The sequence below is a fragment of the Colobus angolensis genome, unplaced genomic scaffold (assembly GCF_000951035.1).
Source record: "Colobus angolensis palliatus isolate OR3802 unplaced genomic scaffold, Cang.pa_1.0 Scaffold252, whole genome shotgun sequence".
Lineage (NCBI taxonomy): Eukaryota > Metazoa > Chordata > Mammalia > Primates > Cercopithecidae > Colobus > Colobus angolensis.
The window spans coordinates 1,273,287-1,298,957 of record NW_012115733.1 but is presented as its reverse complement, the minus strand read 5'-3'; the positions used below and the strand labels follow the sequence as shown (position 1 = coordinate 1,298,957).

The 25,671-nt window shown below is 40.9% G+C and overlaps 1 protein-coding gene across 1 annotated transcript in view; it reads right to left on the bottom strand.

Annotated features, from left to right (window-relative positions):
- Positions 1–25,671, bottom strand: part of DGKK (diacylglycerol kinase, kappa) — a 105,066-nt gene that overhangs the window by 49,810 nt on the left and 29,585 nt on the right. The window contains exons 2-4 of the mRNA XM_011946639.1: positions 8,795–8,905; positions 7,002–7,082; positions 4,960–5,064 (exon numbers count right to left, since the gene is read on the bottom strand). Of these exons, the coding sequence (XP_011802029.1) occupies positions 4,960–5,064; positions 7,002–7,082; positions 8,795–8,905 (297 nt within the window). The remainder of the gene's footprint in view (positions 1–4,959; positions 5,065–7,001; positions 7,083–8,794; positions 8,906–25,671) is intronic.

Here is a 25,671-nt window from a genome sequence, read left to right as displayed (position 1 = left end):
GCCCCTCCCCCAGCCTCGCTGCTGCCTTGCGGTTAGATTGCCGCAGACTGCTGTGTTAGCAAGGAGAGAGGCTCCGTGGGCGTGGGACCCTCCCGGCCAGGTGTGGGGTATATTCTCCTGGTGTGCCGGTGTGCTTACAGTGCAGTATTGGGGTGGGAGTTACCCGATTTTCCAGGTGTTGTGTATCTCAGTTCCCCTGGCTAGGAAAAGGGATTCCCTTCCCCCTTGCGCTTCCCAGGTTAGGCGATGCCTCGCCCTGGTTCAGCTCTCACTGGTCAGGCTGCAGCAGCTGACCAGCACCAATTGTCCGGCACTCCCAAGTGAGATGACCCCAGTACCTCAGTTGAAAATGCAGAAATCACTGGTCTTCTGTGTCGCTCGCGCTGGGAGTTGGAGACTGGAGCTGTTCCTATTCGGCCATGTTGCTCCGCCCCCAACAACATTCTAGAAAGAGTCTTCTTTAAAGCTTTCAGTGTGTGGTTCTTGGGTTTTTGTGCTTGATTTTTACCCTCTCTAAAATACTTAGGTGAATACATTCATGCAGTCCATTGCTCCGATCAGATTCTTCATTTGCAATGGACTGAATGCTTGTGTACCCCCTTGATATCATATGTTGAATTCCTAACCCTCAAGGTGATGGTATTAGGAGATGGGGCCTTTGGGAGGTGATTAGGTCATGAGATTGGAATCTTCATGAACCAGATTAGCACCCTTATAAAAGAGGCCCCAGAAACCCACCTCACTCCCCTTTCCACCATATGAAGACACAAGAAGACAATTGTCTATGAACCAGGAAGTGGGTCTTCACCAGACACTGAGTCTGCCAGTGGGTTGATCTTGGACTCTCTGGCTTCCAGAAGTGTGAGAAATAATATTTGCTATTTGAAGTCACCTGGTCTGTGGAATTTTTTATAGCAGCCCAAACTGACCAAGACAGGAATTGGTACTGAGGAGTGAGGAGTACTGCTATAACAAATACTTAAAAATGTAGAAACAACTTTGAAACTGGGTAATGGGTAGAGGCTAGAAGAGTTTTGAGGTACATGCCAAGAAAGCCTAGATTGTTCTGAATAGAATTTTAAAGGAGATTTTGGTGAGAGCTCAGAAAGGGAAAAGGAGAATTGTAGAGAAAGCTTCATCTTCTTAGAGTATACCTCAGTAATCATGAACAGAATTTGGTAAAAATATGGACCGGCCAAGAACATATTACTGGACAATAAAGAAAAAGTGATTGTTGTTATAAAGTGGCAAAGAACTTGACTAAATTGTGTTTGTATGCTAGTGTTTGATGGAAAGTAGAACTTGTGAATGATGAAATTCGATATTCAGCTGAGGGTATTTGGTTCCTCCTGACTACTTATAGTAAAATGTAAGATAGAGAGTGACATCAGCAAGATGGTGGAATAGGAGTTCTCCAGCTTCTCTCCCTGCACTACAGAAATCCATATGGCAACTATCCACAGGTCAGAATACCATTGTGAATATCCCAGAACTTGGGAGTGAGGCTGAGACTCCCCCCTTGGACCATAGAACTGAGAAAAGCCAGGGTCAAATGGTAAGAGGAATGGTTCTCTTTTACTGTGCCACTTCCCCCTCAAGCCGGTGCAGTGCCACAGAGAATTTCCCTGAAGTTATGGTTTCTAAGTGGGAAATTTTGAAGTTCATCTAGTTTGACCACTTGAAAAAATCAATTTTCTGTACAACATCTGAGAAGCAGTTGTTCAATTTATTTGTTTGTATTACTTCCAATGATAGGGAGTTCTCCACCTCAAGAGCCAGCTGATGCCATTCCTGCAGCTTACAGTGAATATTAGAAAGTTCTTTCTTCAACTAGGCCGAAGTTTCAGAAAAAAATTTCCAAGATTTAGAGCTTTAAGAACATTAGATGGACTTTTTTGTAAGAAACTTAATTCCCTACCTTTGGAAGAGTTCAAATAAAGGCCACATGACTTACATCTCCAGATGCTCTAGAATCTAATATCTGGAGTCCAGATAACTTTTAAGGTCTATTTCTGTTTCCACAGTCAATGATTCCATGACAATTCATTAGGAAGAGCAAACTTTTTAATCTAGTCTTCCAAGCAGCTCCTTATTTCTAACTTTCTCCTTTAAATTCTTTCTTTAAATCCCCCAGCCTCACACCTTTCATCTATCTGTGACTTTTCTACTTCATTTGCCTCTTTCTTATATTTAGGTTATCCGCCACCCCTAACTCAGTATCCACACTTGTCCTCCCTTTCTATCCTCATTTTGGGGCTTAACACTGTCTTGCCATAATTAATCATAGCCTCTTCTCTGAACTTCTGGCCTCCAGTTTTTCCCTTGTCTAATCCATCCTGTATTTCTAAAGTATCCCTCTTATCAATTCTCTTCCCGTTTGAATCCATCCTTAAGCTTAACTTTGTATACATTGCCAATCTTCCCCACTCTTTATCCAGGCATTGAAAAATCTCCATAGTCAGGCCCCATCTTCCTCTCAAGACATACTTCTTGGACTCAATTTCCTAAACTTTTCTGGTGAAATGGATTCTCCCTTTCACTGTATTCCAAAAAGGTTCTGTTTTCCTGTTATTCAGCTTTTGCTTATACCAGTTCCATAGCCCAGGACCTCCTATTGTCCCTAATTCCCTGTCACCAATAAAATACAATCTATCTTTCAAGGTCAGTCTTAAATCTCTCCTCTGTTAACTCTTCCCAGAGGACTCCAGCCCATACTTATCTCTTCCTCCTCTGAACTCCCATACCACTTTATTGTCTGTTTCATTCATCTGGCAATCAATCATGCATTGCCTTGTAACATCTCTGAAAACTGTCATTTATCTTGGGTACTGTCCTTTAACTGTTTCTTTTGTGTATATAGTGTCTCCCTATTACCTACAAAGCTCATTGAGGCTGGGAGCAAGTATTGCATTTTTTTTTTTCCTACTCTCTATGAAACAGAATTGGGCAACTAGTAGGGGATGGCTTATTAATGTGTACTGACTAGTTTCCAATAGATTATCCAATTACTTTGTCACCACTTTAATAGACCACTAAATCCATGATTAATCTTCCCTTGCCCTATTTGTCAGGCATTGGTGGTGACAGAAGATAGAAGGGACCATTAGAGATAAGGCACATATGGGAGAAAGCATATTTGACTATTTAAGCCTCAAGTAAGACAAATTGCTAAGATGCTGGTGCTGAGACGTTTCACTATCAGCTAAAAGTGTTCCTTAATAGATTTAGGTCCCTGGAGAAGCTCCACAGAGGTTGTGATTACAACCTGATACAACTCTTCCAAGAGAGTAAACAGGGATTTTTGTTTTCCTTTCTAGTTTGTGCTGGGTAATCAATACCTAGGTGTTTAATTCAATGAATTCAGGGATGGTGCACCAATTCTCTAGTAGTCATCAGAATTTCTCTAGCAGTTTTTGCATTCCTAGAACAATAATAAAATTCAAAATATCCTATGTGACCTTTTATATCAAATTGAAAATGCTATATGATTCATGAGAAACCCTCCAGTTTGAATAGAAGTTAAGTCACAGGAAGGAAAGATATTGGTCCACAGGGATGAAGATAGGAAAGGAGCATGGAATTCACAACTTTTTATGACTGCCTCTAATGTTGTACTGTAGTGGCCTTATTGGTCGGGGCAGGAGGCGAAAAGGGGATGTGCTTCTCCATTAGGAAAGGAAGAAGAAAATAACAAAGAGGTAAAATTCTGAGTGCTAAATCATATAAAGATCACCAGCAAATGCTAAGCAAAGGATCTCTCAATTTAAGCATATATAATGTGGGACTGGGGGAGGCCTTAATGATATTGGAGAGGCCTCAAGTCAGCCATCTTGTCATGTTCCCCATCATTGCTATAGGGAGCAGAATGTATAGTTATGAGACCAAGTGGTCAAAAGCTTGAGAAGTCCTCGGGGAGTAGGGATGGATGGCTCTTCTCTATGGCATTAGTTTTATTTCTAAACCGCATTATCCAAACCACTTCACACACTGCTCCATTCAAATTGCCTAGAACAATCATCTATGCATTGCTAGTTATTTAAGACATTAGGTTATTTTAAAGTCTGGATTCACCTTCCCCTTTATCTCTAAGACCTTTACAGCAGAACTTTGCTTCAAGATGAACCATGTATCATTCTCTGTCCAAATCCTGGTTCCAAGATTTCCTGCAGATTCATTTATTCATTCAAAAGATATTTATTGTGCCTTTACTATGTGCCAGAGACTGCTCTAAGTAAATAACTGACACAGATCTCTCTCCTCTTGGAACTTACATAAATTCTAACTGTGGTAGATGTATAGAAGGGCAGGCAGAGTGTATCTCCTGAAGTTTGATTAAACGAGTTACTGCAGGGAGCAGTGGCCAGATATTTGGTACTGCTAGGTTAAAAAGAACCCTGCTAAGCTTTGGAGAGGATACTTCTTGCTCTTCCCTCTGCATTACTTCTGTAGTAGACAGAAAACAGAAAGGCAAAGAGTATAGTGGTCAAGGACATAGGCTTTGGAGTCACATTGCCTGCATTGGAATCCTAGTTTCACTACTGAATAGTGATTCCACCTTGGACTGGTTCCTACCTCTTTCTGAGTCTCAGTTTCCTTAGCTGTTACTATTGTCATTCAGCAGACCCAAGTCAAGACTGCTGATTCCTGTTTTCCTAACCCAAGGGCATCTACATTAGCTGCTCACATACACCTTGAGTGACTCATCCATTGGGCATACATTTACATCTACATATTAAGTAGATATGTATAGAAGTATCTGCACCACATACTTACAAAGGTCTGAGTCCAAGTGAATTACTCCTATTTATGAATAATTCTAAAGAGGTTTTCTGTCTATAATTCCTAACCAGGTGGTCTCGGCTTCCATTTTATTATTTCCCTGCTGTAAAGGTGGCTTAACTAATGCAATTAATTATTTACCTATTAAGAATTGTGTGGCTTCTCTACTAGTTTCCTTACCTTATAAATTTCTCCCTGTTGGACGGTTTTTATGACGTTAATCCATTCTTCCATGTCTTTCCGGTTGGGTGCAGCCAGAGTGATTTTTCGTTGTGGTGTGATAACCTAAACAAAAAGTCACATTATTAGCTGGTTCTCACTCCACAACTTTGCCTTCAAACAGAGTCTGTGAACTCTCTAAGAAACTACACAGTTTTACCAAGCACAACGTAAGACACTTCTTGAATATAAACCAGACGTTCCCAGAGCCACTGGTAGCTCCTTAGATACCCATCCAAAATAATAATAATGCTAATAGCAATAATTAACATTTTAATGCCACTCACTATGTGCCAGGAACTATTCTAAAGCACTTTATGCATATGATTTCATTCAATCTTCATTACAACTCTGTGAGATGGGCATTGTTATTTTTCCCATTTCATAGCCCAGAAAACCAAGACAAAAAGAGTTAAATGATTTGCCCAGGGTCACCCAGCAGGTAAAAAACTAAACCAGAATTGAAATTCAGATTCTTTGGCCTCAGAATTCATTATTTTAAATACTAAACCACGTACCATCTATTACTCAAGTTAGTTTGCCTGAAAACCCTACTTGCTTACTGCTACTCTGTCTACTTGAAGTGGTAAAATTGTATGTGGTTCATTAGGGTGTCCCTGTTTCTGTTTAGTGGGAGAGTGAGATGTCTAAAAATCCAGTTTCTTTCTTTCTTATGGCTAGGGACAACCTGAAGAGAATTTTACAGTTGTCTTTCTTAATCCTGCTTGGCACAAGAACCCAGGCAGGAATAACAAGAATGCCACACTGAGAGTCTAGCAGACATAGACCATGAGCAGGACTTGATCTTTTCCCAGAGGGCAGGAGGGATCATGGATAGCTACAGCATCAGTCACTGCTTCCATTGCCCTACTGCCTTTACTATAAGCTCCCCAAGTCTTGAAGCTAGAGCTCACCACACCAACAAGGAATTTGTTTCTTCTTTTGCATGTAGCACAGTGAAATTATGTGGTAGATGGAAGTAGGAGCTAGTCGGGATTGTGATAACAGCCACTCCTTTGGTCCAAACCCATTCTTGAGTGGGGCTGATGTTCACTGCTTCTGTGCTTTAATTAGGTTAAGGGGCAGCCTAGCCCTTATGATTTGTTTCTTTGTAAAATGGAGACCAAAAACATTAGCCTATAGGCTCATCACCCAAAGGCTCAGCTTTTTGGGATTGGTCAACAGAGCCCTCAGCTTTACCCTGTGTCAAGGTGATGTAATGAGAGAGTAACAAAAGCAAAGTCTTCTTCTTAGACCCAGTCACTCTCCTTTCAAGGGAGGATGGAACATGAACCCACCATGGAAGCAGGATATTGGGTCTGCAGCTCTTTAGTCTGTTCGGTACTATCCCCTACCTGCCTAAACAGGAACTCCAGTCTCCATATTCCACCACTGAGGCTGGGAGAAGACAGTTCTGGAAGGAGGTGGGTAGGAGAATTCCTGGACCACCAAGCTTTCTATTTTTCAGTGAGTTTTCTGGTCTGGATTCACTTGAATGACCAAAGCCATGTGACATTTCAGTCACACCAAGCCCTAGATGCTTCCCTAGAAAATCCTCTGCTTTCTCTGAGGCACTTTCATCAGTAATCTCAACATGGGGTAGATTTCACTTTGAATTAGGGCTCTTATCTACTTTATCAGAGGAGAGGATGTCATGTAACTCAATTATCCTGCCATTTTCTATAACATATTAGCAGTCTCTTGAAAGACTCCCAGTGATACGCTTCTAAATCACCTTCACTGGAAGGACTGATTTTTATAAGTCACATACTCCCTTCCCCTTGAAATCAGCTTAGCTTTATACTGGTAATAAGGGAAAAGACCATCACTTTTTTCTTCCCTATCAGTGGGCTGCTAGAAAATGTTTGCATGAATGATAACACTTTGGGATCAAAGGAAACTTTGGAAACCTGAAGTTCAAAGAAGTAAGAAGTGGTTATGGAAAGCTATCTTCCCAGCTAGCCCCTACCTCTGCCCATTCAGTCATTTCCAATCTTACTTACACAAAAACTGTGGCAAAGGTTTCTACAGCTGCTTTCTGCCACAGCGGCTTGAGACAGATCAATTGTTTCAAAGTGTGCAAACTGGAAAGATATAAGAGAGAGAGGGACAAGGAACCGTCTGGTTAATGATGTGAAGAGACGTTAAAAGGTAAACACACACACACACATGCATACACAGACTTGCTGACAGGCATTTGTGGCAGTCATGATCCAATCATTTCTTTGGCTTGAGGGCTAACATTTATTTAGCAACATGATTTTTGTTAATATATCATGCAACAAAAAAATGAAATCAAAATCAACTTTTTACAGATATTTTTGTGGAATTATAGGAAGGCTTGAGTTGGTCAGTTCAGAATTATTTAAACATAAAGGCTTATGCTGAAAAAGATAATGGGATGTGGTTTAACTAGAGTCCTAGAGAAACAGATTGTGATTAATTCCTATTTTATTGGGTGGCAGCCTTTGCAGTGTTGCTAGTCCCATCCAGTTTGAGGTCTGTGTCTCCTTATTAACTGGCCATAGTAGATACCATCTAGCCAGCAGCAGGAAATCAGTATCATGGATACAGGCAAGGCTGGTTTCACTGGTATACAAACTGTGCAGTCACACAGGGCCCTGTGTTCAGAAGGGCCCCACACTTAGTTTAATGCTTTGCTGTTGTCATCTTAAAATTACTTCATAATTTTGTCTTTGAGCATGTGTTTCATAAGTGAAGTCCAATGGGACAACAGATCATGCATATGAGCAGAGTAGATAGGTGCCATATACATTTCCACCCCATGTCTTGTCACTCCATTTGCATTTGTGATGCCCATGAACATAGAATTCTAGTGGACCTATGAAGAGTGGGAGTTTAGCAAGACTCAAAGCAAGTACAAGATAAGTGTGTTACATCTATGACTGAGTAAGCAGTAGGGGAGCTGACAGCCCTGAGAGGTCATACTTTCTGTTGGAACCAGAACTTGCTTCAGACATAGCAAAAAGACAATGGTTTCTAAGAAATATGAACAACCAAGAAGCCCTATTGTATTCTTCCTTGCTCGTTACACCCCTGGGTTAGCCAACCATTTCTGCTAAAAATGATGACATGGAAGGAAATGGAAAGATAAGGCAATCCATAGTTCTTTCAGTTAGAAAAGTGTTGGTGGAATGTGCAAGTATCGAGAAGTAAAATATGAACAGTTGAGCTAGTTTTGTGCAGTTTTTTTATACTGCTGAGAACAAAATACATACACTTGTATGAGCTGCTAAACACAAATTGTATAATTTTAGTGATTCTTTATATTAATTAAATGCTCTTACATTTGCATTTAAAACTGGTGTTGTATAGTGTTCAGATGAATAGTGAAATTCATGCTAATTGTTTAAAATTTTATTTTTCTTTACTTAGAATTACATTAGCAAGTAAAAACACCATGACAAGTCTTTGCTTTATATTAATATTTTAGTATAAACATAAAGTGTTATATGTTAGTAGCTTTAATACAACTTCCCCCTGCTTTTTGAATAAAGGGCACTACATTTTCATTTTGCACTGGATCCCCAAAATTATAGTTGGTTCTGGGTGCAGAAGCTAGCTGGGAAAAATACGAAAGGAAAGGGATACAGAAAAGAGAAAGGAGAGAAAAGTATCCCCATTTGACCCAAAAGGGCAAGTTAAAAAAAGCGTAGAGGGCTTCAACTTCCACCCTAATGTTTGCTGACATGTCTTTACTTATTAGTCCATCTTCCCGCACAAACGTTTCCTGGCACCCACCCATTAATCTAGTTGACAATATGCTATACATTACCGCGGGATGGTGTGCAAAGTAGAGCTTCTGTCCTTGAACCAGAAAATATCTAAGCTTCCATCTCTTGAAGGAGTTACAGTTCTTCAGCATAGGTCCTTCCTTCAATATTTTCTGAAAGATAGAAGCATGGTGTTGAGCAATTAGACCAATTCATAAGGTCATATCATTTGTTTTCTCAGATGGAAAGAGCAGATATCTAGAAGGCTCTATCTTGTCACATATCTGAGAAATGACCTGAAGGCCAGGTGAGAACACAGTGAAGCTTGTTCAATCAGAGGAGACATTGGTTACCCTTGGATTACTCATTCAGGATGATATAGGCTTCACGTTTATCAGGCGACATGGCCCAAAAACCATGAAGAATATCTCTATTTACAGTAGAGGGCAGGAATATGAACACACAAGAACAGCATTCCTAGGAAAGAACGTGTGGTAGAGGAAAAGTCTGTAAAGGCAGATTTTCTGGAAGTCTCCAGATTGTAGCTCTAGACAGGGCTCGCCTGTCAGCTGTTTAAGAGTGTTCCTTTCAGAATATTAAGTTGGATCGTGTTCCTTCCTTGTTCGCAAGCCTCCAATAGCTTCTCAACACTTTTAGAGCCAAATCCAAAGTCTTTACCATGGTTTGTCTTCAGCAGACTCATGATCTCATGAAGGAGCAAGCACATAAAAAGGAATCACAAGAAAACTACCTTCTGATTACTTTCGTTACCTCCCATAGTCTAACCACTGATTTTTCAGTTACCTGCTGAACAGACTGATCCTAACCAAGCATAGAGTCTACTTACCATTTTCATCATTGAGGAAGTTCTCACTTAAGTTATAGGATACAAACCAACATGCAAGACTGCCATTTGGGAGAAGTACTCAACCCCGCTAAGCTGGAATCAAACTCATACTTAATGGACAAAGGGCCAGATTGAGTTTAAAATCACCAGATCAAGGCCCTACCATGAATTCTATCTATCATCTAAAGTAGCATTCACCATTTGGGTGGCTGGAGAAGTGTTTTGTTTGGCCTACCTAGTGTTTTTCAAAGTTTTAAATTAGTTGGTAATATTTAAAAGGTGGAAGATTTCATATAAAAATTCAAGTTTCCTGTTTCTTAAAAAAAAATAGAACATCTGGTAACATTGAATTTATATTCTCACATGGCAACAATCTGCAGAAACTGAGTACCAACTGCCCCCTTCAGATGGGGTGCCTGACTCCAACAGGAATTTGAGTTTAGGACCCTGATCCAAATAATTATTTGTCATTCCTGTTCTCCCAAATACACACACACATACACATACACACACACACATACTCATACACACACATTTATACACTCTTCAATTTTCTAACCAATTGGATAGTACTAGTGGACAGAGCTTCTGTATCTCAACTGAAAAGTCAGTTCATAAGCAGTCATGATTTACCTGAACCCTCTTCATAGCTTATGGGAGTTTCAAGGTTATTGTAACACCCTTGGGATGCAAAAGAATGGTGCTGAGGAGTCAGAATAAAGAGAACAATAAGATCTTGTGGGAAGGAGGGAGGTTGCAGAGAGAGAGAGTAAGAAATTATATTTAAAATTGTTGAAATTGAGTCATCCAAGAGAAAACAACTGCTGTAAGCATTAAGAATATATTGTTCCTTTCCTCTCTCTGGCCAGGTGGCCTAAAGTACAATTCTCAATAATGGCATTTGGTTTTTTGTATCCTAACCCTCTCACCTCTATCCATATACTTCTCCACACTAAGTCTTCGTATTACCTAGGCAGTCCTATTTACTTCTTTCTGCTAAAGACTTAAATTCCAAAATTTAACGACTCCAATTCTGTACAACTGAATCTACACCCATTATCTCTGCCCTTTTCCCAACTTGTTCTGCTCTGTTAAAATTATTAAATGCTTCCTTTACTCTTCTTATTTTGTCGTATATAATGTCCCCGTACAAGCTCATTTTACAGTTTTTGGTTGGCTACTTTCCCCTTCCCTCCATTTGCAGTTTAAAGTTTTGCAGCTCTGACTGTCAGATATTTACACTACTACATTCTCTTGGCTTGTTCTGAGAAGCACTTACCCTTAAAGAACCATTTTTCAGGCACTGCAAGTCGTGGGCTAGTAAACTAAAATCTCTCAATTTATAACTTGTGAATATGATAGCCCAAGAGGACTCAGATTTTAGCTTATGCATTTGATAAGCTCTTTAATGATATTACTATGAGCAAGAAGGAGAAATGCTATCTTTGTTCAAGTTCCTATTTTATCTGCCTGTAGATCACATCCCCTTCCTCAGCAAGTCATCCTGCTTGGTTATTCAGAGCCCACACCCAACAAACCAGTAGCCACCCTCAATTCAGGGGACCCCAATTAAGCTCTACCACTCAGGGGACCCTTATAGACAATAGAGCTATATAGGAATAAGTTTTCTATATCTCTCCAAAACTAAATTAATACAAATCTGAAATAGATTCTGATAAGATGTATAAGTCCCAGAGCAACAACTAGAAAAATAACTTTTAAAAATTATTAATACATCATAAAGCAACAATTAAATACCACTACACGTGGATTAGAATAGCTAAACCCCAATACAGTGATGATACCAAATGCTGGCAAGAATATGGAGCAACAGGAACTCTCCTTCATTGCTAGTCGGAATGCAAAATGGTACAACTAGTTTGGAAGACAGTTTGGCAGTTTCTTACAAAATCAAACATACTTTTACCATGTGATCTAGCAATTGCAATCTTTGCTAGGTACCCAAATGCATTAAAGAGTTATGTCCACACAAAAACCTGCACATGAATGTTTATAGCAGTTTTATCCATAATTGCCAAAACTTGGAAGCAACCAAGATGTCCTTCAATAGGTGAATGGGTAAACAGACTGTGGTACATCCAGACAATGGAATGTTATCCAGTAATAAAAATAAATGTGCTGTAAAGCCACAGAAAGACATGGAGGAACTTTAAATGCATATTGCTAAGTAAAAGAAGTCAATCCAAAAAGGCTACATACTATATCAATCCAACTACATGACATTCTGGAAAAGGCAAGACTATAGGGACAGTGAAAAAAACTCAGTGGTTGCCAGAAGCTCAAGGGCAGTTCGGAAGAGATGAATAGGTGGAGCACAGGAGATTTTTAGGGCAGTGATACTATTCTGTATGATACTGTCATGGCGGCTACATGTCATTATACATTTGTCAAAACCCACAGAATGCACAACACCAAGAATGAACCCTGATGTAAACAATGGATTTTAGTTAAGAATAAAACATCAATATTGGCTCACCAAGTGTAACAAATGCACTGCACTAATGCAAGATGTTAATAATAATAATAATAATTGTCTCAGGACCTTGTTCAGTGTAGTAGCCGCAAGCAGGTAATAGGGGAAACTGGGAGGGGGTGGGTATATGGGTACATTCTTTACTTTCCACTCAATTTTTCTATATACCTAAAACTGCTAAAAATGGTCTATTAATTTTTTTTAATAAGCAAGCAAAAACAGACTGGGAATTCTGAAAAAGAAGAGTAATTAAGAGGGAACTACCTCCTATTTAGGTTTTAAAACCTAGTATAAAGCTATAGTAATAAAAGAATAATTAAAGGGACTAAAATGTTAAAATTATTAAAGGAACATAAACATACACCCATGTGATATGGCAGGGGCATAAGTATGTAGAATATTCATTGAAAAATACAACAAAAGCTCTGTCTACACCCTGGCTGTTTTGGGGAGTGGTTGTTTGAGTTCTTTAAGGGAAAAAGAGATGGCAGAAATGAAGTAATCTTTTATACCTGATACCCAAGGTCTGAGGGTATGAGAAGGGGAGAGTTTCAATGTGTGTCTACCAGTGGAGATGAGGAAGATTTATTTCTGAAGTGGATGATGAGATTGTGAGCTACTTTCCAATAATAAATTATTATTATTATTATGAACACATTTTAGATTAAGTCTGGAATTACTCTCCTAGACACTATGGCTTGTCAACACAAAGTTTATAATCCTGTGGCACCAGAACAGGGTTGGTAGCTTGTGGAAACTGTCCTTCTTTTGCCTATCAAGTTACTTTGTTTCTGTCAAAAGCCAAATCACCATCTGGAAACTGGAAACAGGAGGACAAAGTCAACCATGACAAGAACAGAATGTCCAGGCTAGGGAGTAGGTAAGCTCTGTGATCCTAAAATTGTTTAGTGAGATAAACCTCTTCACCAAGTTAAAAGACCCAAGAGGGCATTGTTGGAAGGAACCAAACGAAGTTGTATTGCTTTGAATAAGATAAAATGAAATTAAAACCTAGTTTTTGTTAATTAAGTTAGAATGCAAATCTTCTTAGGGGATAGGCAAGGGCTCTCCCTTCAATGCCTCCCTTCGCAGGGTGCACAAGAAGAGCTCCTTAAGTTCTAAACAGAGGCTCTATGTCATCAGCTCTGAACTTCTACAAATGCTCAAACCTGGATCTTGGAAAAGATAAAGGGCCTGTAGTCCTTTCCCTTCTGAATTCTGTCCTCCTTCAGGGAAACTTCTCTACTCACCCAATTACTGTTTCTAAATAAACCATTGTTTATTTTGTTAAAATCCCAAAACCAATAGGCAGCCCCAGGAAGCCAGTTTGAGCAGGCAGAAGCTAAAAATCCCTTGTTTGATTGCCCCAAGTCGATAAAATATGTGCATGCAAAACAATCTTTACTTGCTTGGGGCTACTAAACTGAACAAGGTCCTGAGGCAAAAATTGGAAGAAGCAAGGTAACAAGCAAATGCATCCTGCCAAGGGAGGCGTTGAAGGGAGAGCCCTTGCCTATCCCCTAAGAAGATCTGCATAGTGCTTCCTGGTCCCTGGCCTCTGGTAGATAATATTATCTCATTGCCTTCTCACCACAACTATGCAGTATCACGTCTGACTTCCAGAAAGTATATCTGAGGCTTGGTTTCCCTTACTTTGTTCAAGTACCCATAATTACAAAATGCTAGTGGACTCTGTGCTTCCTCTACCCATGATGAGAAAACTGGGAGGGCCTGGTTAATTAGTATGTACACAACAGGGTGAACACAGACCCCACCCCATCCCACTGCCAAACTTTATCCTGAATGACAAGATCATAGATTGCTAAGAATTAAAAAGCATTCTAGGCCGGGCGCGGTGGCTCACGCCTGTAATCCCAGCACTTTGGGAGGCCGAGGCGGGCGGATCACGAGGTCAGGAGATAGAGACCATCCTGGCTAACACGGTGAAACCCTGTCTCTACTAAAAATAAAAAATGGAAAAAAATTAGCCGGGCGTGATGGCGGGCGCCTGTAGTCCCAGCTACTCGGGAGGCTGAGGCAGGAGAATGGTGTGAACCCGGGAGGCGGAGCTTGCAGTGAGCTGAGATCAGGCCACCGCACTCCAGCCTGGGTGACAGAGCAAGACTCCGTCCCAAAAAAAATTAAAAAAAAAAAAAGTCTTCTATGAACAGCTCTGACTATTCCATACTAGAACTCTTAATGAGCTTCCCTCAAAGTGACAAATGGTATTCCTTGTTTTTCTAAACATCTAACATTCGTTGGCCGGCGAGAAGGGAGTTCTCCAGTTTTTTTAAAGTGATACTCCACGATTGACTGGAAGAGTAATTAGAATTCACATATCGACAACACTTTGTAATTCATAAAGTGCTTTTGCTTCTCATCAGCCCTCTGAAGCAGGTAGTGAAAGGCGTTTTCTAACGCAATTCTGTCCTATGAAAGACACCCTGAAATTAGTATCTTCAAGTGGCTTGCCCGAGGAAATAGTTGAAAGTTTTCCTCTCAAAAAAGATTGCCCATGTTTGTTTTGCAGTTTTGAGACTTTGCAACATCTTGGAGTTAAAATATTTGTCAGAAGGACGCATCTCTGATGTTATTACAAAAGGCAATGAGGAATGGGACTCCATATGGGAAATTTTGCTTTGGTGGCCACATTTATAAGCACACAGCTATTTCATAAGAAGGGACACATATGTAGTCCTCTTGGTCCAAGCTGCCACATTTCTGTGGCAATATCTGTGATGCTGCAGATAGAAAGAATTTAGGAAGGGCTGTAGAATCCTTGTACATATTAAAATGTCATGCTACCACTTGATGCTTCTTAAACCACAGCACACTGCAGGCAGGCTTCCTAATCCTTCCTGCCAGCTCTATTAGACATTAAAACCCAAATAACATTATGGTTTCTACTATTAAACCCTCAAGGCTGATTGTTTTGTGGTGAGAGTGAGTATGGTGCTAATTAGTCTATTGTCCTGAATTCAATCACCACAGAGATCAATTGGCTTCATTCAAATTCAAGAATGTAGGACTCCAAGGCATACGTAATTCAGGTCCTGTGTACAGTGTTCACACAAAATGGTCTTTGCTAAAACCATGGCAGCCCCTGCAGAGAAGGCTAAAGCTTTGGAAAACTTTGCTTCAGTTTCCTTTTGAATCCTCTTTGATAAGCCAATACCCAAATCCATTGCTCCCAGGAACTCCCACACCCTGGCACAGGTAGTATCTCTCTCTGGTGCTCTCTACAACTCAGCATGTGTAAATTAATAAATTAATGAGGATAAACATTTCCCTCACTCCATATTTATAAAATATCTTCTATAAAATATCTCAACAGAGTTTGTAAAGCAGCCCAATTTCCTGTATATAATTAACACCCGCCTGCTGCTTAATTGGGAAAGGGCAAGTACAGCTGCTGCTGTGACCTTTTCCTATGCTTCTCCCAAGTTCCTAAAACTTCTACTATCTGCTACATCTGTTTTTCTGTCGCTTGGTGGATTTTTTTTTAAGAGACAGGGTCTTGTTCTGTCACCCAGGTGGAAGTGCAGTGGCACAATCATGACTCACTGTAACCTCAAACTCCTGGCTCAAGTAATCCCCTTGCTTCAGCCTCCTGAGTAGTCAAGACTACAGGTGCCCACCACCATGTCTGACTAATTTTTTCATCTTTTGGTAAAGACAGTCTTGCTATGTTGCCCAGGCTGGTCTTGAACTCCTGGACTCAAGCAATCCTCCCACCTCTGTAATCCCATTACAGAAATGAGCCACCATGTCCAGCCTGCTTGGTTCGTTTTTGATGCATAAGGCTTTGGGGAATTCTTTACCTTTTCCTAGCAGAAGGGTCCCCTGTTATACAGCCAAGTTGAATTCCACCCCCACCCACTCAAAAAGTAAGCAAGCATCATGATATGCACCACTACCTGTTATTAGTTGGCTGCTCTTCTGTTTTAATTTCTCTTGTTGCTTTTGTGTAGGAGGCTGGATCAAGTTAGGGGATGAGTAGGCTATCACTCCCCAAGTGAGAACTGAACTCTTCTGGGCACAACTGAGAAGGCCAGCTTTCTGTCTATGACTCCTTCAGTCCAAAGACCTGGAACATCTATTCTCTTTGCTTGGGTTAGAGTGCTGGGAAGAAAGCCGTTTCCTAACACTGGCTTGCCAAAGTTGATTCAGAGCAACAGTGTTTGATTTGGTTAAAATGCAACTCCGGGTGCTCTAGGCTTTAAGAAAGGTCAGATCCACTGCTCCACTGAAAGCTTTACACTCCCCAGGGTCCTGTTGACATGGCAGGAGTCAGACAGGCTGGCTCCAACACTTACTAGCTGTGTGACCTTGGGCAAATCACTTAACCTCTCTGAGCCTCAATCTCCTTGTCTGTTAGATGAAGATACCTTACAGAGCATGTGCCTGCCACTCTGTGAGTTCCTTGTCCCTTGTGGATTGTGGAGGCAAGGGCTGCTGCCATTGCTCCGCTCATGCCACTACTGGAATCTTCCCTCCTGGCTAAGGGCTGCAGCAGCAGGATGAGGAATAGGACGACCGACTGTCCTGGTTTTCCCAGGAGTTTCAGCGCTACAATCAGGAGGTTTTTGGGCAAACTGGGACTCGTGGTCACCCTAACACTGAAAAGCCAGATCTTTCTACCACACAGGTCTGCAAGGACTATATCTGCAAATCTCCTCCCACTGCTTCCTGTGCTAAGGAAGAGCTATAGATGAACATCTATGTCCCTGCTCTCTATCAGTGAAATAAAAGAAAGTTGAGCTGCTATACATATTTATTTTTATGAATAGGCAAAAACTTTAATCAGTTCCTTGCATATCACTATAAAGGTATTTTACACACGTGAACAAACATATATACACATATATTCTTTTTTCTTCCTGTAAATAATAGTATTCTATGTGCAATGTTTTGTTTCTTGCTTTCTACACTTAATATACAATGAACCCTTTTAGATATTGATACATATTAAGTGGTTTCCTTTCTTTTTACAATTGCATAGCATTCTACTAAATGAATGTAATGTGATTTATTTAAACAGTTCCCTATTGAAAGACAGTGCTTTCAAATCTTATTTTATTACAAATGACACTGCAGAAACTCTGTATATACATGTCATTTTGCACTGGTCTGAGTACACTGATAAAATAAATATCAAGGGTTGATGACTTTAAAACTGGTCCACTGGGACCATAAAGCCTAAACACCGATAAGTTTTGGGGGAGCCAAAAACATAGAAACAGGAAACCCAGTGAAAGGAACAATGTAAATGGAAGTTTAGCCTTTAAGCCTGTGTCTTCTCAAATCTCTCTGCCCCTTCCCCCTTCTTCTTTTCTGTTACTGGAATTCCTAGGGAGGGTAAGGATCACTAATTGTTTGGGGTATGGGGAGGAGGTGAGCAATCTGAGCCCAGGCTGACAAAGTTCTGAAAGCAGTAACCTGGCCCTTGGTAATTGACCTGGGACTAGCTGCATCCAGGAAGGAGGAAGAGCTTTGCTGAGCCCTCCCAGAACTGCTTATAGGTTTGCATGCTGGCTTTGCTGCCTACTAGCTGTGCAGCCTTGAACAAGCTATTTCACTGCGAAGAGGGGCCACCGTTAAGTTGGTAGGATGGAGATACAAGCTCTGGTCTATGTTAGTTCAAAATCTGTGCTCATGCCACAAAACTGGCCTTTTAACTTTCTGAGCCAATCTTGACCTTAGTAACGAGTAATCTTAGATCTCTCCACCCTGTTATAGATTATGAAAATAATGCTCCAAGAGGGGCTGTGCTTACTCAAGTCAAAGAGCAAATTAGTGGTAGAGCATTGGGCCTCAGGCCACCGTATTTCAGTTGTGTTGGGACTCCTCACCGACCTCCCTAAGGTGAGTGAAGGTGCCCTGTAACTGCAGCCGTTGAGTTTTCTCTGTATTGGGAATGCCTCCTGGAATATGTGCACAGTTACAGGGCTCTAGGGGAATGGCATGTGAGGAAACCAGCAGGAAGATGGCTTGACTCTAAGAGTAGGATCAAAAGGAAGGACTGGGTAAGAGCTTTAGGAGTTTGAGGAGAAAAGTGGCTTATGATAAACCTTCCTGCAGAGGGTTTCCCTTGCTCCACAAATCCAGGGAAGACTCAAGGTTCTGAGTAGGGGAAAGAGGATTGTTTCTGACCACTGGGGAGCCAAAAACCTAGAAACAGGAAATCCAGTGAAAGGAATAGTATAAGTGGAAGCTTCATGGGAGACCCCTATGGCTACAGCAGTAGTTGCTGCTTGCCTAGAAAAGAAGTTTCTTGGTCACACAAAGTTACCCCCAAAAGATACCAGGGTATCTTGGACCCTGGTCCTCAACCTAAGCAAGATCACAGAGGTCAGAACATCAATTAGCTTATCTAGTGCCACCATCTTATAAAAAGTGACAGTGCCATGCCTGCTTCCGATTGCCTTCTTTTCCATTCTTTTACCTGACCATAAGCTACCAGAGACTACGGTTCTTCTAACATTCCGTGGATGTTTATTCTCTCAGGGACACTTCCCTCACTGCTTCTAACTAACCCTGGGCTCCCAACACCAAGCAACATGCCCTGTTGATCCTAACCATCTACTATGAGAGCAGTGGCTCCTGTTGTGACTCTGGTGATGGCCCTCATTAGAAGCAGCAGGAGTAGCAATTTCTTCTCTAAGTTTCTCTTCAACCCTCCTTCTCCAAAGGAAGAGGGTTGCTTCTGGCTGACAAATGCCTGCTATTTGCCCTTGCTTTACATGCATTATCTTATTTAATGCCCACAGCAACAGTCCTGTGAGGGAAGTGAAGAAGTTGGGGCTTAGAGAGGTTAAGTGTCTAGTTCTAAGTCACAATGAATAGCAGAGCTGGGGTTTGAACCCTGATCTTTTTTACTTTACTGTCTCTCCCCACTCCACTCCCATATCAAATAACTACATGATGACGGTTATCATGATCTGACTTGGGTGTCAGATCTAACTTGGGGATCACTTCAGTTCACTTCTTTTTTCCCCCAGGGGCCACTATTTCACCCAGCAGGAAAAGCCATGGACCAGTGATATCTGCAGATTTCCCACTAGTTTAGCTGAATTTCTTGAAGGGGACTATGTACTGCAAACGATTTCACAATAGGGAGGGAAAAAAAACCACAGTCTTTAGAGAGGTACCTGAAATGTCATAATCCCAAATTTTGCATATATACAACTTTGTAACAATATGCTGGACCATGCTTGGGAGCTTCTAAATCTGGAGACTTCAGCCCCCAGAGGTATTTAAAAGTGCTTGCAACCTAAGGCCAAAAAGGAAGCTTGTAAATATGCAAATAGAGACATGCCTCACTTAAAGACAGAGACATGTTCTGAGAAATGCATCATTAGGCCATTTCATCACTGTGCAAACATCAGAGTATGCTTACGCAAGCCTAGATGGTATAACCTACTATGCACCTAGGCTATATGGCGTAGACTATTGCTCCTAGGCTACAAACCTGTACAGCATATTACTGTACTGTAGGCAATTGTAACACAATGGTATTTGTGTATGTAAACATAGAAAAGGTACAGTAAATATACAATATTATAGTATTATGGGACCACCATAGTATATGAGGTCCATCGTTGACTGAGACATTGTTATGCAGTGCATGCCTGTATGTAGCTTATTTGGTTACAACTCACTCAGAACGGCAAAGCAGAGAAACTCAATTTTGGTGATTTCTGTGCTCTGGTTTTTAAAAGTACCCATCTCTTTCCTATCATGGCTTTAAATGGCTCTTAGAAGTGGGGATGGTGAGCCCACATCACCTAATCACATGTACTTGGGAAGTACATGTTTACTCCTGAGCTGGAGAGATTGTTTTATTACCAAACTGGACCCATGCAGACAGCTATCTGAAGGCCTGAATAATACTTACAAATACATTCACTAAAAAGTTCTCTGGGGAATAAGTGGTTTGATTATAAAGAGGGGATGTGTGGGTTTGGTTTTTACTTTTTCTCAGTTTTATGAAGTGGCATTACCAAGAATCATGAGGAAGGTAGACAGAAATTGATGCTAGACCAGGTGGTTCTGCTTGCTTCTTGCAGCAGTGGTGGTCTAGGCAAGATGAAATTCATTAATTCATTAGGAGTTGTGTATGAGTGGTGGGAAAAGAAGGTGTGTGTGTGTGTGTGTGTGTGTGAGAGAGAGAGAGAGAGAGAGAGAGAGAGACTGAGAGAGAGAGAGAGAGAGAGAGAATGCCTCTGTCCCACCAGTGGTAGGTAAGAGCAGGAGCAAAGTGTCAGGTAAGGGCACCTCAGGGGTTGGATTGGCTTGGGGGTAGAATGGGTGATGACAGAATAATGGGAGCCCTCACTCAATTCCTAAAGCTGTGGATAGCCTTGCTGCCTCTGAGCAGAGGATTGTCCCTGGCTGAACACAATTGCCTCACATGGAGTCAGGAGATATGGTAGTTTGACAGCCTATCACACTTGGAGGGAAGAGAGAGGGAAGAGAAGTGACTGCATGAGACACTACTCTGTCAAAGAAGAGACTAAGTTGTGGGCCTTGGTTCAGAGAATTACTGGCCAGGTGACAAAGCTGAAAAGCTGTGCCAATGTGAATGTATTCTTGGTAACAGGAGGCTATCAGGGACAAGCCTCCTGGAGTAATAATAGTGAAATGAAGTGCTAACAGTTGGTGAGTCCTTACTGTGTGGGAAGGACTATGCTAATCATGTTACATTGGTTATCTCATTTGATTTTAGCAACTCTGAAAGGTAGATGCCATGCTAATCTGAGTCTTGGAGAAATGAAGTAGTTTCCCTAATGAGTTAATAAATGGCAGAGCTAAAATCTCTCTTGAGGTTTCACAAGAACATGAATAACTAGTTATCCCTTCAGTGGAAGGAAAAAAGGAAGGTTTAAACCACTGGTCCTATTGGAAATTATATCCTATTCTAAGTCAATCGACAGAAGAAGGCAGATTTGGCAGGAGTTTGGTGGTGTGAATCACAGCTTGTTGGTTCAGTTTTGGTTTTGGTTTTAATTTTAAATGCTAAAGTAATTCAAGTAATAATTGTTTAATTTACACAGCACTTTGTAGGTTATAAAGATATTGAAGATTCTCACTTGACTCTGAACACATCCCTGAGGGGTAGGCCAGGTAGGTAATGCTATTGGCCTTTCTTTTTCAGGTAATATTACTGTGACTCAAAAAAGCACAGTGACTTGCCCAAGGTCAGTGACTTGCCCAAGTAGTAAGCTTGTTCTGGCCTTCTGACTTCCAGTACAAGGCTCTTTTCACTGTTGTCTCCATACTTTATATGTTCTGTGTCATTTGATATCATTTTGATTAGTACTCCATATTTCAAAGCCTAGTTTTACCTTTCTTGTTATCCTGCAATAAAACTCTCTGCCCTCATCACTGGTAAAGAGTTATGACAAAATCAAGTGTGCCAGTGGCAGGCGTTCTCTTGGTTAACGAAAGTAATACCACGCTGGACCCAAAGGGAAATTCTCCTCTGACCTGGATAGTTCCTGGTAATAAAAAAATTAACTTGGCCATACAACTACTACACAAAAGCATCACACAAGGATCTTACTGAGAAAGACTGAGAGTGCGGCTCTGAGTATTGCCTTCCCTCCCAGGGGGCAACTTCCCACAGCTTGTTCAGATGTTTTACCCTAGAACCTACTGCTACCTTTTTCACAGTGTTTCACCTCCATTTGTTTCCCTGTTGAAGCACCATCCAGATCTGCATCATTTTCCAACTTCTCCCTGCAGGCAAAAACAGCATCCAGATCTGCATCCTTTTCTAACTTCTCCTTGCAGGCAAACACCTGGTAAAATCACCACCCCCCCTCCACTCCTCTCTAGCCAGGCTCTGTTTAAAGGATTAAGATTGCTCAAATCCTAAATGGCCACTAACTACAGTAATCAAATTCTAACACCTACCAGCCAGGGCTTAGAGCAAGGCTGACTGTTACCATCTGGATTTTGTGCTGCTCAGTTCTTGATAGCGTATCCAGAAGGGCTGACCATAAACGTACAAATGCAATTAGAGAGAAAGAGACAGGGGTGGGAGGGAAGGAAGAGATCAGTGGTATTATAACTCAATCTGATAGGCCTGGAAAGGGAGGAGGAAGAGGAGTAGATAATAAATAAGAATAGGATGAGCATGTGGCATTGGAGGGCTAGGGGTGGCAGCAAACACTCGTAGACTTGTAGATGACAAGGGATGCTTATTTTTCCCACAATGACACATGGGATTCCCACTGGTCCTGGAAAGATCTCTGAGCCACCATTTCATCAACTCTGAGATTGTGCCCTAATCCATATGTGCTGCTCCCTGTTTAAAATTTCTGGGAGGAGGCAGTAGTGGCTACTGGGAAGAGAAGCGTTATCAGCTGCAATCTGGGGGACAGCCAGTCTTGAATCGCACACACACACACAAAAACCAAAACAGTGGGCAAAATTGTCCTGTCAGGGAGGGGACTGTCTTTTAATTGGAAACAGGGCCTAAACAACAAAGCTTAATAAAGGGAAGGAGCAAGGGAGATGGCAGGGGAGAGTCCAGTTTGAAACAAACTCACTAACAGCAATGTTCACACCCAAAACTGAAACACAAATACCATGATACAGCTATCCTTCTCTTGCCCCTTCCACCCCTCCATGCATATAATTAAAAAGTAATGTTCTAATTAGACTGGCATCTGATATCTACACCGTTTCTGAAATATTGTGCTAGGCACTTTGTATACATTAGTGCTAATAGTCACAACAATATGCAAGGTAATTATCATCCTCATTACAGATAAATCATTATCATTATCATTACAGATAAAACACTGAAGCTTAGAATATTCAATAGACTTCTCCAAGACCACACACAGTTACAAAGAGGGATGACTTTGAACTCAAGTCTGTCGGATTCCAATGCCTAGACACATTTCTACTCATTATATCACACACACTGCCTCTCTTTCCTGGTAAGTGGGGGGTGGTTTGAGGTGAGAGAGGGTGAATAGTTTGCAAAACCACAAGACACCTGAACAATACCACTTCACAGAAACATCTGCACACAGGTACAATATGGGCACCAATATGGCACCTGGGAAAGACAGTGGACTTAATGTATTCTGAACTCCATGGAGTTTAGCCACCAGCAGTAACCAGATGTGTGAGCAAATCTTATCACTTCTCCAAGCTGCCATCTCCTTGCTAGGAACTATGGATAAAGATATGAAAATCTGGACTTGATTCATCAAGGGAAGCCAAGGCATAACAGAAAAAAGAAGCTATTAATATCGCTTAGGTCTGTTGCCATAACATAGCCTCCTACCTAACTTAACACTGCGGGGATAGACCCTGGGCCCGGGAATAGAGATTATTTCAAAACTGAGCAGGCCAGGAAGGCAAACCTCAGCATAAAACTCTCTTGGTAAATCACAAATATGTATCATAGCCAAGTTATATCTGTCAGGCACAGTGCCCAAAGTGCCACAACTTACCCATAATTAGCACTTGATGAATATTGATAAAGTGAAATTGAATGGGGGAAAACATATCTGGAGAGGACGATGAAAAAGGTGTTCTCAAATGTTCCTGCATTCATTTTTCTATCAACTGGCTTCTAAAAGTCAGTCACTATTGGAAGAAATACACTGAAGATTCTTATATTAATATATCCAAGCACATATATTTATGCAAAACCAATATAGTACAGCAAAAAGGAGTGTAGATTTGGACTCAGATAAACCTGAATTTGAAACACAGCTTCATCACTTATTAGGTGTGTGCCTTTGGGCAAGTCATTCAACTTAAAAACCTTAGCAATTTTATCTGTAAAAATACACATGATGATATTCAACTCTCAGTAGGGATCAAGATAATGCATTAAAGTGCCTAGTGTAAGGTAGAAATGCAATACATATGTCTTCTTTCTTTCTGTGAACATGGTGGCTATATTTTTGACCCCTAAATTAGAACACAAGTCTTGTCAAGTATGAGTGTATATGTGGTTGCAACATGGTAGTGGGGGCTCGATTTGATATTAGTGTTTTGCCCCAAATTTGGAAGCATAATTTACATATAAATAGTCCAAGCCCAGAAGGACTTTACTACCAGAGGTTAGGGTGCTTTTGATTTGTGTGGGTTAGTCCATGCAAGCACAGACTCTTTCCTTCCCATGAGTAACAGAGCAAAGATCACTGGGAAAAAGAAACAAAGACAATAAATGGAAAATCAAATTTATGTCTGTGCAAGAATTTGTAGTTACTGTCCCTATGAAGATACTCATAGTACTAGGACTCATGAGGCCGCCAGAGAAAAAAACAGAGCCTATTACATCAGAAGGGCTTCTGATGATAGGTATGAAGACAAGGTACGTTGAAAGAAATGCTCTATTGAAGCCTGGAAGAGAAACCAGTGTTAGAATAAGAGGGGATAAGAACAGTTAGTATTAGTGAACCCAAGTGTTTGTATCTCTTTTAATTTAGCACATAGACATTTCGAATCTAATGCTCTCAAATGTTTATTATTAAAGCGTCCAGCCAATTTTTGAAAGCCCCAAAAAAGGGCTGAGTTGAAAATATCCTCTTATGTTGTATGCCATCAGCCACAGTTATGGGAAACATAGTTTCAAGAGCTGCTATAATCTGCCATAACTGAGGCATCACCATTTACCTGGTGTCAATGTATTCTAGTCATAGTATATCGTAATTCCGGGCCAATAACCTAGGAGGAAAGCAATAGCTTTTAGAGTCTAACCTTGCAAACCCCAAATTAGTTACATGACATAAAAGTAAATATCACAAGGCCATTTTTCCACGAAACCAACAATGACGAGCAGGGTTTTATCATACCAATAAGTAACATCTATGACTTTACTGGACAGGACCTGGAAGTCTACAATTATATACTACTTAACGGCTTCTGCCATGCACTTAGCCTAAAATAAAAATCCAACCTTTTCTTATTATACTTTGTCATTCATGTGCTTTGGGCTCTCAAGGAAAGTCTAAATGTAGAGTTATAAAATGAAAAATGGCAAATGCATCTTCTTATTTACTGCATGCCTTTGGGAAGCTAAGAGAATTGGAGTAGGTGTCACAGTAAAAAATCCATCTCCTTGCTCATGGCTATATGGGATGACTACATAGTTGAGCTATCCCCTCCAAATGGCTGTTCTTACCTTTCTTAGAAGTTCCTCCTCTTCCTTTTATCTTTTATGCAGAGGCAGGAAATGCTAATTCTACTTAGCTCTCAATTCTGTCAGGAGCAGTTGAAGATTTGCTATACCAACATGAGGCCAGTGGAAAACCAAGATAACTTTTAATGTGGGGAAGTGAGTATAGAGTAGGTGGACATAGCTTATGCTAATAAACTCTCTCTGGTTATTATAGAGAAATTAACTATAAGGGAACTCCCCATTTGCCTTCAATCCTCATGGCTTCCTGGTGAGCAGAACTTCCACTGTAGTGTTCCCAACTTGATGAGCTTTTTGACTTCTCCATGTCTTTTCTCACCTGGAGACACGGTGAAACCCTTTTCCAGGCTCATGATTCACTGAACTATTTTTACCCAGGAGTAACAAGTTACATAATGAGAAATAACGGGGAAACATGAACTGAAAA